Below are 13,518 nucleotides of genomic sequence, written 5' to 3' on the forward strand. Positions count from 1 at the left end.
ACATTCCAACTATAATTCTAAATATAGAATTAAACTAAATGGAATCCTAAATAAATTTCAGTGTACAAAACTACGATGCATTAACTATACAACTATATAATTTAAAATTAAATCATGTCATGTCTTCCCATTCACCTATAAAATAACTACAATATATAATTTGAAATTATATATATTTAATCATCTAACTCTAATCAAATCAAACCCGACAACTAAATCGAATGAAAGAATATCATTAACACCATATTGAACCCTAACTTGAAACAAAATTAACCACTAAACTACAAATCAAATCCAAACTCTTAAGCTAATTATTTACTTAATTGAACCCTAACCTTAAACCATTATAGCCTTTAACCTTAAAACAAAATTGAACTTGAAACCTAAATCTATTTAAATAATAAACCAAATCAAACCCTAAACGAATCAAACCAAATAAAAGAGTAACATTAACACCATGTTGAATTCAAACTTGAAACAAAATTAAACACTAAACTAAATTGAATCCTAACCCTAACTAGACCAAATCATAGCCTCACCCTAAATTAAATCGTCTATTGATTCTTACAAGAAACCTAATAAAAATTAACTTGAAACAAAATTAAACTAACCCAAAGCAAAGCCTAACCCTAAACTAAATCAAAACACTAACTCTTACAATAAACCTGATCAAATTGTAACTCTAAACGAAATAAAGCCCCAACCCTAATACTAAACCAAAATTAACCCTAATCCTTATTGAAATAGGGCTACCATTTTAATCCCAATCATAAGTATATTATTAAATCTAGAATTGAAATTATACAACAATATATATTTTGAAATTAATTTAGGTTATGTCTTCCAATTCACGTTGTGATTGCTACTAGCTTATATATATTTAATAATATATATAGAATAAGTCGAGAGGTATCCTTCTCGAGACGCCTATTGCACTTTAATGTTGATAAATCAATAAAAAAATAGATACCTCCCAACTTATTCTAAATGTATATTTTAAATATATATAAGCTAATTTTAATAATATAAATACATAATTCTAATTAAAAAAAAATTTTGGAATTGTTCTCTTTAATATTCCCAACTATTTTTATTTTTATTTTTAAGTTCATTTACTCTAGAAATTGGAGCTACATCATAGTTGCTTGGTGCTTCATTTATAAGAACCACAAGTCATTTAATTTATTCATAATAGTACTATATTTATCGAGCTTCTCGAAGTGATTGGATACCTTCAAATGATTTGTAGAGCGATTATTACTATAGAACGTTTTCCTCCATTAGGAGGACGATTAATACAACGCAATGAATAATGTCAACAAATAGAATAAAATGATTTTTCATTTTCCTAACACATTTTTACCTTGTTATTAGGTAGTAGAATAGTTATAATAATAGATAATATTCAACTTGTTATTATTAATATCGTTAATTGATTTAAAAGTTTGTTTGATTTAATTTTTCTTGTTTTCATATTTGTTTGTTTTTATTTATTTTGCTTTCAAATTATTGAGAAAATATATTTTAAATAGCATATTAAAATATTTATTATTTTAAAAATTATTAAATAAAAAAATTAATTTTATATCATAATTTATACATAGATTTAAAATATTAATAATAGATTTTCAATTTTAAAATAATATAACTCATGAAATATCACATTATTATTTAATAAGTATTATCTTATTGTCATTTTTTATTTATTATGAATGACATATTTAATCTATAAAATTTTTCTTATCAATATCTTTTATTAATTATATATTATAAAGAGAGCAATGGTATTGTTGTATTTTATTTCAAAAAATTATAATTATGTAAGTTGTTTCACACTTTTATAGATAATTACAAATGTTTTTTTTAAATAAAAATGGTTGAATTAAAAAACACTTGTGATAAACACAAGTATTTTTGGATTCAATCTTTGATTTTTGAAAAAAAAATATTAAGTTGAAACACATTTGTTATAATTGCAAACATTTTAATTTCAATTATTTATTTTTTCTTTATTCATTTTTTTGACAGATAATGTAATATAAATGTTATACTAATAATAATTATTTAATATTTCTAAATTGTAATATTGCAATTGATTTGATACTCACTTCTTATCATTAACTACACTAGTTAGAGATAAATGGAATGACATTGAAAGGTCATTTTCCACTCCTCATCATATCTCAAGTATGGTGCCCGAATGGTCAAGGCAAAAGTCCCAATGACCCTTGGCATTGATCTTACATACTATTTTTAGCATATTTATTACATGTTATCATATGTCATAAACAAGAATATTTGAACACTTATATTTGTACACCTTAATTTATCTTCATACAATCTATTCAATAATATTCTATGACACATGTTCAAACCTATTATAATGCTAGTCAATATTCTAATGTAAACCTCTCTCTTACATGCTCTTACATGTTATAATAATATGTCATATGTAATTGTTGTAACTGTTGTCATTATAAATCTAGATGCTCCTAGACACCTTTTCAAAATGTTTATACATGACCAAACATGTCACCTCAATGTGGAACACCAACTTCTTCATGTGAAGGGAAAGAATTAAATATAAAAGTAGTGTCACCTCAAAATGAGAGGTTGAACTTCCCATATGAGAACTAAAGATATTATAGCAATACAAACATATAAGTAAATATGAACATTAGGAATATAAATTTGAGATGGTTTTTCAAATAATCTCCTCCATATTGAACACTTTGCAAGAGAAAATAAATACGTCTAATATTGAGATCTAGTAGTAATATTAAATCAAGCTCTAGAGGATATGAAGCTTGTGGCCTCCCTACACCAATGAAAAATTTTCGTCCTCACTATCTTAGTGAGAAAATCTACAATATCTTTTTAGTTGTATCATAAAAACTCTCTAACCACCAAAAAGTAAATTAAGAACACTTGTAATAATAAACACTTTAAAATTCAATTATTGTTTTTGCTTAGGCTTTTTAAAAAAACTATATGATACAAATATTATATTTATAACTATTATTTAATATTTCTAAATTTTATAATATATACAATTTATTCATAAGATTCTATTTATAAAATCAACACATACACACATACACACATGTATACATATACATATACATATACATATACACATACACATACACATACACATACACATATACATATACATATACATATACATATATACACATATATGTGTTTGTGTATGTGCATGTGCATGTGTATATGTATATGGACATGTACATGTATGTTTGTGAGAGATATATGTATATGTGTGTAGACATATATAATTGATTGTAATGAGGTTCTCCATAAAACATTTATCATTATTTTTAAAAATATATACAAAATTATTACTATAAATAAAAAAAATAGGCAATAAAAATGAGAATAATTTAACAATTATTAAAAATTTTAAAATTATATAAAGAATTATAACATATATTTCCAATTAAAAAATCTCTATATTAATACACTACAATTCTTATCTCAATATTAATCTGTCTTCTCAATGCTCTAAAATTACAAAAAAATCCAATAAAAAATTACTATACTATACAAATTTATATTTTTTTAAAGATATGCCAAGAAAGTTGAACCAAACAAATTAAATTAAAAATTCCTAAAAGATGCAAAGCATTTAACGGCTAGTTGCAGCATTTAACGGCTACCAAACCAACCAAAACATTAGCCCTAGGAATTTACAGTGAACTTGGATAGTCCACAATTTCCATTGATTTGCTCGCCGTCTCTTATCTGCATCTAGTCTTACCATCACGCTTAAATCTTTCAATCTGTTCAATCTGCCCTCCGACCAATTCAAACTAATGGCTTACATTTTCACAGCTAGCGAACATCATTTTGCACTCCGAAATGGTTTGGAGGGATTTAGATTTACAGCTGCAACTTACTCAACTATGGCGAATGAGATTCAATGTGACATATTTATAAATCATCGTGGACCTGATGTGAAACACACAATTGCGAGCACTATTTACAATACTCTGGATGCCATTGGATTGCGCCCTTTTCTTGATGTAGAAGTGCTCGAGGCGGGCCTGTTCATACCACCAGTAATAGAAAAGGCAATAATAAGTGCTTCTCTTCATATTGCCATATTTTCTCCCAATTATGCCCAATCCTCTTGGTGTTTAAACGAGCTGTCATTTTTGCTTAGAACTGGCACCAAAATCATTCCTATATTCTATCATGTTAAGCCTTCTGACCTCAGATGGATTGTTCATGGCAAAGGAGCCTATGCCTATGCATTTTCAGGGCATGAAAAGTGGGGAAGATTTACCAGAGAAAAGATTGAGGAGTGGAAAAGAGCCCTTCATGTCGTTTCATTTATCTCTGGTTATGAAGTTAATGACAACGAGTGAGTACACAATCGAATTCAGAAACAATAAGTGTATATTAGAATAGATTGCGAAAATCTGATAGCTTTAAGATTTAATTTTGATTTCTATTTCTCTGCTAATGTTTAGGGCTGAGAGGAGGCTTGTGAAGAGCATTCGCAACGAGGCACTGCAGATCAAGGGAGGTGCTCGAGTGAAAATAGCCAAATGTCTGATTAGATCGGATGAGTACAAATCTCCTCTGAATCAGAGTGAGAAAGAAGTTCTGGCAATGGCAGCCATTAAGTGCATAGGTAGGGTTGAAGTGGCTGTGGATGTGTGCTTTGATAAGGTTGAAGAATCCTTAGGGGATTGTTTGAATGAGGTTGAGGGATCTTTAAATAAAGTTGAAAGGGGTTTAAAAAGTGCATGGAAATGGTTAATGGATTAGGATTGATGGCTTATGTAATAATCTGTTAGCGTTTATCGGTACTCCTGATCTTTGCAAGGTACAAAGGTAGCATGATCTTCAAATCTAAAATTGTAAATTGTCCACTTTTGAATCAAACTACTGACTTTGTTATTTTTTAAGGTGTTTGTTTAATTCTGTGTAAATATTATTGAATGGTTTTATTTTTTTGAAAAATATTGTTTTTAGTTTTTTTTTTTTGGATTAGATTTGGAAGTTTCTTAATTTTTTCATTAAAAGGGGGTAAAAATTTATTAGAAATAAAGCAAGAAGGGTCCGCAGTCCAATATAGAAGAGTACTACACAACCCTTTCTACACCTAATAAATGATACAACCCATGACACAAATTTGTAGATAATTGTCCAATATCCATAATATTTCAACTTTGCATATGATTGGAAATCCATTTAACTAAACAATCCGCAAAACTATTCCATTGTCTAGGAATGTAAGTAAAAATAACAGATTCAAAAGACCTACACAACCAAAATTTTTGTCTAATAACCAAAGCTAACATCATCTAACCGCCCCACATTGAGCATAGTCACTACCACTTGACAAGAGCCTCCATGTATTTTTTTGTCTCTAAATATCTTTGTTTTCTTTCTTCGGGGGGAGTTTTCATTAATGGAATTTCTCCCTTTATCTTCTTATGAAAGCATCTGATGTACATGGTTACGTAATATTTTTAATTGGTATGAAGGTTCATTCAAATGGAAGGGTAAAGGAGTAGAAAGATGAACCCTAAATACCAAAGATGATAAAACCTTCAAATGAACAAAAATCATTGAATGAAACTCCTTCCATTAAAGGCGATCAACATGCCCACATGTTAACACCTTGGACCAAAGGCCATCAACATGAAATCTGATATAGATTATTAGTTCCTACCCGAATGGGATATTAATAGAATTAAATTGTTGTTCCTTTAAGTCTTAGTGCTGCAATCATGATTGTAGACATATCAAGAAGTCGAGAAGTGAATGAGTGAAAAAACACAAAAAGAGAGATAAATACGAGGAATTGTCATAGATAAAGCTATTCTGGATAAATTATTAACAAGTTTGGGGTTGTTCACTATTATCTTAATCAAATCAACAAGAATTACATGCATATTGAATTTGGTCAAGTAAATTTATCTTTTTTGGACAAATCCATTTAATTTACAACTATTTCCTACTAGTACTTACTAAACAAATTTGTTAACTGATGAATTTCTTTGCAAGAGGGATATGCCTAGGTGAAGAATTTCCACTTATTCTATTATTATTGTTTTGTTGTTAATACTCCAGGTGTCAGGACTGCCACCGAATCTTTATTTGCATTTGTATTGTCTATTCAATCCTCTGTATATTATGTATATCTAGTTTTCTTGCCTTCAACGCGTGAATGAAACATGCCTTGATCCCTTCTTAGTCATACAAATCATGAGCAGGTTGTTTGCTTGAGCAAACTGAATTTTACGATGATGAATGGTCATAATCCAATCACAAGTTGCCAATAGGCAGGCTAAAGGGCATCAATTTGTGCGATATTGGTAATTGTTTGGTGGATCTGTGCTTTAGGTTTGTCATTTACCTGCATCTCATTGTTGTACTCATGCTAGATTATTATCTTTATTTTGTTTTCAACTGTCCATACCTCTACCTTCTCTCTGAATGGTTTTGCAATACAGAACAAAGCAAGCGGGGTTTGTATTGGGGTACAACCAATTTAGGGCTTTCCCAATAACATGTACTAGTTAAGGGCTAAGTGATTTCCCTATATTCTATATGCTACCTTCTTTCAAATCCATGCCGGATATAGACCCTTACTACTATGATGTTGCAGATCATGACATTTTTTGTAGACTACTCTTTCCATTGCCACTGTGATTATTATGTGTACTGTTTTGGGGAGTTCAGCATAAAAGAATCAATTTCTTCTACACTCAAAAATGTGTGCTTCAACCCCATAATCACAAGTTCGGGAAATAACCATAACATTGAGAGGAAAATTCCTCTAGTGTTTTTATGGTTGTGTAGATGCGAATCCAACTAAAATTAATGTTGATTAGCAGTATGAAAATTGCAAAAATCTATATCAGTCAAAATACTCAACTCCCAAAAGTGGATTCAAACCCTTCCAATATGATATGATTCTTAGAATACCCTCCAATGCAAAAAGAACTAATTGTTACAAAAAAATCTAAATTATTTATAGATTGTTATAATTCTAAAACCCTCATTTAGCCAAACGCAATAGATTACGCAGGTGGATTCAGCTCCTACCAAATTCAGACAGTGCCAATTGGGCAAGCTTGGCAGCTATTGAACATGTATAACATAACAGATTGAGAAGTTGCAACCGCTCATAATGGAAGTGGAAGTGGTCCAATGCTTAAATAGTTTGTTGACTAGAGATCTCTGCAACTATTAGATAACCTTGTGCAAGTATGAGCATCAATGCTTAACCTTTTGCAAGCATTTCTGAGCAAAACACTTAGTAATTTAGTTTGATTTCAGTCATAAAGTTTCCTGTCTATTTGCCAAGTTACAAGATTTTGGTGTACCGTGCTATTTAAAATTCAAAATATGGATTTATGTTTTAAACCAAAGTTCACATATTTTGAACTAATTAATTGAGTTATATCAGATTAAACTATTTTGATATTTGCATTTGGTTGTTAATGTTGGTTTTCCAAATTGCAACATCGATTATCTATTTTGGCATCAATTTTGTTGTAGATAGCAACCAAAATTAACAAAGGAAGGTATGTGTGTTACCTTTCACTTTGTCCTTTTTCTTTCTCGTTTGTCACTCTTCTATGGAATCTTTACCCTGTTTTTCATTTTTGGTCTGTTTTAGCAATTTATATGAATTGTTGATAAAATTGAAGTTGGAGATTTTTTTTTAGCAATTTGCATGAATTGTTGATAAAATTGAAGTTGGAAATTTTGTCTCCCTCGTTGTATGGTCTTCTTTAAAATTGAAGATGTTTATCTGAGAAAATTTTGTTGAAGCAAAGCATTTACATCATGTTATTGTAGTGTATTTCTATGAGCTTCTGTCCATTTTAGTTCCAACATTCTGATGCCTTCCTTTGTAGTGTACAAATGTGTGCTTCAATTCTTGTGAGATTTAAATTCTCTATGGACTATTTTAGCTAATCTTCATGTTGTTAATTTTGCAAGTTTTTTAATACAAAAGCTCTGAATAGTCATGAAGCTCACAGAAAAGCCTCAAATAGCCAAAAATTTTACTGATTCAAAAAAACCAAATGAAATTACATAGTTTGGTCTTCGAAATGTACAACATAGTTAATAGACAAACAACATTTGGCAAATATATGTCAATATATATCTCCTCCTTCCACTTTGTATTGCCATCTTATGTTAAATCAATTGACGATCTTATCAGAATGGAAGTAGATACATTTACTAAATATATGCATTTCTTTTATATATATGTTCTTTCACTTTTAATTGCAATGTTTTGTATGCTTGGTTTTTTTATAAGTGTTTTGTATGCTTGTTAGATGGATATTGCACATACTAATATATCTTTTCTTTCCCAATGACTTTGTTAATTAACTGCAATCTATACTAATAATCTATTTCATTTGACTACTGCTTTGCAATACCAAACAACGACATTCCCTACTTACCCGTTCTTGGTAGGAACTACGTTGCTTGTAGCTCTTGTTTTGAAAGACTCACCCAAATTTCTATTATATTCCTACAATAAATTTTAATGGTTAATTGATATAACATCACGATTGATCAATCATTGAATAACAACACAATGATTGACCTTTGCTAAAATCAGCACAAGTTGAAATCATATCACCCTACATTGGTTTAATTTACTGGTCATTTTCTTAAAGCTCCATTCCAATTCCAACTCATTTTTATCATCTGAATAGAATAGACTACCATGCTATAAGCCAATGCCCAAAAAAATAAGCTTCAAAACCCTCAAATTTTTTAATCCCATCTAATAAATCTCGATCTATAGAATGTTGAGAGATTTTGACAAAAAGGTTTGCACTCAAATCACTTCAAAGTTAAAATTAAATCTGGTGAATAGTATGGGAAGCTTGCTCAAAAATTCTTTCTTCCTTTCAAGAAGTTTATTCTGATAAAAAAAGAAAGTATCCAAATAAATTGCTAGTAAACAAGACCCCTTTTTCCATAACATTTATAAAAATATATACCAAATATATGCAAGATTTTTCAAGATTTAGAACTCATCAGTTGTTTTTGAAACCCTATAAATGTAAGTTGCTATGGTAATCAATGATCAGAATTGAACCCACCCAAGTCATATGGTAAGTACACTTACAATAAATTGTTAGGTGGTTATTATAGTTGGAACAAGGTATGGACTTCCATTAAAGCTTAAGGTAATGGAGATTTTTTTTCTTTCAGCTATTTTTTAATCCTGATGATAGCTCATTGAGCTTGATCTGAAATGTTAATACAAAAATTCTTACACAATTGAATCTACAATTATATTAACATCACTAATTTAGAATTTAGTGTCTACAAGCAATATGATCAATCACATACCTTGTAATGTCTCCACTTTAAAATATAATTTAATAATAAATAATAATAATAAAATTAAAATAGAAAAGAATAAAAATAAAACTTAAATTAAAATATAAAATAATATAATTAAAACTTGATTAAAGTTAATGAATGGTCAAAAGGCATGAACCTCATTAAAGGAGGGTGGGGGGAATTTGGGAATGAGAAGTGCAGATCTAATTGTGGAAGGTTGTGTCTCTTTCAAAGGGCAAAAATAGTGAAGAGTTGCACTCTTTCAAAGGGTGCTAATGGATAAAAGGTGTGTCTCTTGCCAAAGGGCATACATGATGAAGAGGTGCAATCTCTCCCTCACATCGAGAGATATAAAGGAAAGAAATCAAAAGCTTCTAGTGATATCACCATCGATATGATCATCTCAGATCAAAACTATTATTAAGTTACAGGTAGTAACATCCTCATTCTTGGTAGTGTTATGCCTTGCATATCTATTTCCCCATTAGTCTCCTTGCATCGAAATTTGGGTCCCTTTTCGTCTTTTCTTCTTTTTGGTTTTTGACCTCAAAACTCCGGAGTCTGGAGTCCCGAGGTCCCTTTGTTCTTTTTGGTTTTTGACCTCGGAACCCCGGAGTTCTAAGGTCCCTTTGTTCTTTTTTTTTTTTTACCTCGGAACCCTGAAACCCTGGAGTCCTGAGGTCCCTTTGTTCTTTTTGGTTTTTGTCCTCGGAACCCTGGAACCCTGGAGTCCCGAGGTCCCTTTGTTCTTTTTGGTTTTTGACCTCGGAACTCTGGAGTCCTGAGGTCCCTTTGTTCTTTTTGGTTTTTGACCTCGGAACTCTAGAGTCCTGAGGTCCCTTTGTTCTTTTTGGTTTTTTGACCTCGAAACTCCAGAGTCTCGAGATCCCTTTGTTTTCTACCTCGGAACTCCGGAGTCCCAGAGTCCCAATCTTTTGAGTCTTCTGCCTCGGAACTCTGGAGTCCCGAAGTCCCGAGGTGGAACCTCCTTCTTCTTATTTCCTTTCTTGTGTCGAGCTCAGAACCCCGGGACCCCGAAGTCCCGAGGTCGTGTTTAAAGCCTTCATATGGACGGGCTTGGGAAAAGATATAAATAGGGATGATGAACTTTTAAATTTCACTTGTGCATTCAAAACTCCTCCTCCCTACCTCCAAGCCACAAACCTCTGGACTTTCGAGCTCTCCTTGGCGTTTTTGGGCATTTCGATTCACCAGGTTGGTGATTTTTCTTGCCCATTTTGGTAGTTTTTAGACTAGCTTTTCTTTCCTCATCTTTATTTTTGTCGATTGTTAGTTTTTGTTTTGTTTCTTGTTTTCTTTTGTGTGCCCTAGTTTTTTTTTTAGCCTAGAACCCTAGAGTTCCGAGTAGTTGGCTTTTCCTACCCCGAAACCCCAGAGTTCTAGGTAGTTGGATTTTCCTACCCCAGAACCTTGAAACCCTGGAGTTTCAGGTAGTTGGCTTTTTCTACCCTAGAACCCCGGGGTTCCGGGTCACTCCTGTTCAATGAACCCGGAACCCCAGACCCCCGGAGTTCCGAGTGGCTCCCATTTAATGAACCCAGAACCCTGGACCCCCAAAGTTCCAGGATTCCTTCTTCACTTGTGCCTAGCCCGGGACCCCAGGACCCCAAAGTCCTGAAGTAAATAAAATTTTATGATCATTATCAAAGACTGAGGATTTATTTTCTGCTTGCAAGTTCAAGTGGTTAGATGGACTCATCATCCAACAAAAGAGGCAAAGAAATTGATAGACTCCCAGCCACCATGAAATATCATTATCAAGGACAGGTCTTTGTTTCCAAGTTAGATGATCAAGTTAGATGGGTCACGGATACAAAAATCAGCCATATATAGAAATTGAGGATATCAAGGCTCAATTAGACAAACATAGTCTAGAGGCCCTCCACAAGAGAATCAATAGGTCGGGCCTAGTTGAAGCCACTACCTTTCCACAGTCATTGCAAGCACCAGAGTTCATAATGAAAATTGCCCCATTTTATAACCCAGAGACTAGAAAGTGCACGGATGGACAAGGAAAAACAGTCATAGACTTGTCTCTAGACATGCTTGGGTTGGTTTTTGGCATCCCAACCAGGGAGGAGATATTTATGTTAACCAAAGAAGAGGCCTTAAGGGCATGGAATGAAAAAATATCATCCAGTAAGAGGCATAAGAATACAAACTAGTTGGAAGAAGAAAGAAAGAAAGGTCTCAAGGAAACAGAGATCCTAAGGGCGGATTTCAAAGAAACCCAAAGAGACTTAATCATTATGCTTAGCAAGACCTTTGGCAAGTCGGACTGTAAGCATTTTCATCCCTAGATGTTCCAATTCATGAGCACTATTTTAATAGGGAAACAATACTTTGATTGGCCACAGATCCTCTCCGACAATATCTGCAAACAAATGAAAGAAGTTCAACATACCCAAAGTTATTTTTCACATCATATGTCATCTGGGTAGTTGCTAGAGCTGGAAATTTTCCAAGGTTACAGGTAGAAGGTCAATTGGGAGAGGAGGAAAGACAAAAGAAGGTATGGGAATATTATTCCCACCTTACTCTAGCCAATGCAAAGGCTCATTTCAAGTGAGTTAATGATGCCTTCATTTTCCCAATAATAATCAAATTAACAGGAGATGCAGGATATCAGATTAGCCCGGAGGCCATGGCTATCATCTGAGAGAGGGTATGTTGGTTCATCCAAAATCAACACTCCAATTACATCAGGGTTAGTGGATTCACAGGGAACTAAATGTTGCTGCCCCAATATTGCAATGATAGGATAATTTTGCTAGAGTATGTAGGGTAGCTTGTGGGCCTCCAGTCACTTTTGTCATCAAAGCACAAAGTAGGTATCAATTTCTCAGTATCTATTGGGTACTTTGCATGTTCTAAGATACAAGTAGCAAAATTAGCAGAACAAGAGCTTCAAGATTTGAACTTGAAGGAGTATGATCATGCTAGGGAGTTTTATGATACCTACAGGAAACTTAAACAAGGTATGCCTAAGGCATATGAGGGGCACAAGCCTAGCTTGGAGGACTTTTGGGCCAACCTGCAAGACAGTTTTGAGGTTAGGGAGAAGAGCTATAACAGGTTATCTTTGCCACAGGTAAGAGATTTTGGGATTGAGACTAACCTCCCTAAAGACCTTAAGGATTATGGGGACTTACTTGATCTATTTTATAGGGAATCGGGGATAGATAAAAGGCCCCTCTCCCCAATAAAGTGGTCTGCAAGTGAAGACACAACTATGGAAAAAATTTCTCAAGTGGTCATCAATAGGACCAAGTAATGGTTAGGCCAGAGGGTAAGGCCTAGTGTCTCAAAGGTGAAATAGAAGGAGTCCACTTCAGGGGTACCTCAATCAAGGGGTCATAAGGAGTACACTCGGAAGACAAGGTCAACCTCAAGGCAAAATACATCCACCGATCCAGATGAGGAGGAAAAACCTCAAGAAAGTATTGAGGACTTAATCAAGAAACTCCAAGAAAAGATGAGAGGGTCTGAACTGTTAAAGAAGGCAACAGATCTGGGAGTAACCGATGGATAGGGAGTGGTGCCACTTGCCAAAGTTCTCCCACCAAGGACGGCTATAGGGCATACGACAGGAGAGGGTACCCAAGAGAAAGAGGAAGATATAGAAATTAGTAAGGATATACCTACTTAGCCACCTTCAACAGATGCCACACATGCTCCAAGCACCAATGCCCCTGCACCACCACCTGCTAGTTTTCCCATAGGATAGCCTGGAGTGCAAGGCTTTAGGTCTACCACTGAAGGAATAAAAGTTAGAAACATCAAGTCGGATTTAGATCAGGAGGAAGAATATCTTGTGAAACAATAGTCATTAGAAGGCGAGTAGGAAGGGAATGAGGCAGAAGACCTATTGAATGAAAGACTAGTGCTAACCCCTCAAGATCAAGAGGACCTCCTCAAGGATATAGCAACCGGGCAAGGTGAAATAGAGGTAGGTGGGAAAGAGACAACATTTAATAAGGAGGTCAGTGGGAAACTAGGAGATCTACATAAGTGACAAGCTCTCCAAGCCAATCTAGCCCGTCAAATTATCCCACCTCAAGACCCTGGGCAAACAAAAGTAGAAGTAAGAGACGAAGCAGAGGAGCAAGAAGAGGTCCATGTTATGACTGCAGATATAGT

At 33.3% G+C, this 13,518-nt stretch overlaps 1 protein-coding gene across 1 annotated transcript; it reads left to right on the forward strand.

The window, feature by feature from the left end:
• Positions 1-3,833: 3,833 nt before the first annotated feature.
• On the forward strand, positions 3,834-4,794 carry LOC131876132 (toll/interleukin-1 receptor-like protein). The gene is made up of 2 exons (XM_059220925.1): positions 3,834-4,384; positions 4,494-4,794. The coding sequence occupies exons 1-2, from the start codon at positions 3,834-3,836 to the stop codon at positions 4,792-4,794; spliced, it is 852 nt and encodes a 283-aa protein (XP_059076908.1).
• The last annotated feature ends 8,724 nt before the right edge of the window (positions 4,795-13,518 follow it).

This window comes from Cryptomeria japonica, chromosome 5 (genome assembly GCF_030272615.1).
Source record: "Cryptomeria japonica chromosome 5, Sugi_1.0, whole genome shotgun sequence".
NCBI lineage: Eukaryota > Viridiplantae > Streptophyta > Pinopsida > Cupressales > Cupressaceae > Cryptomeria > Cryptomeria japonica.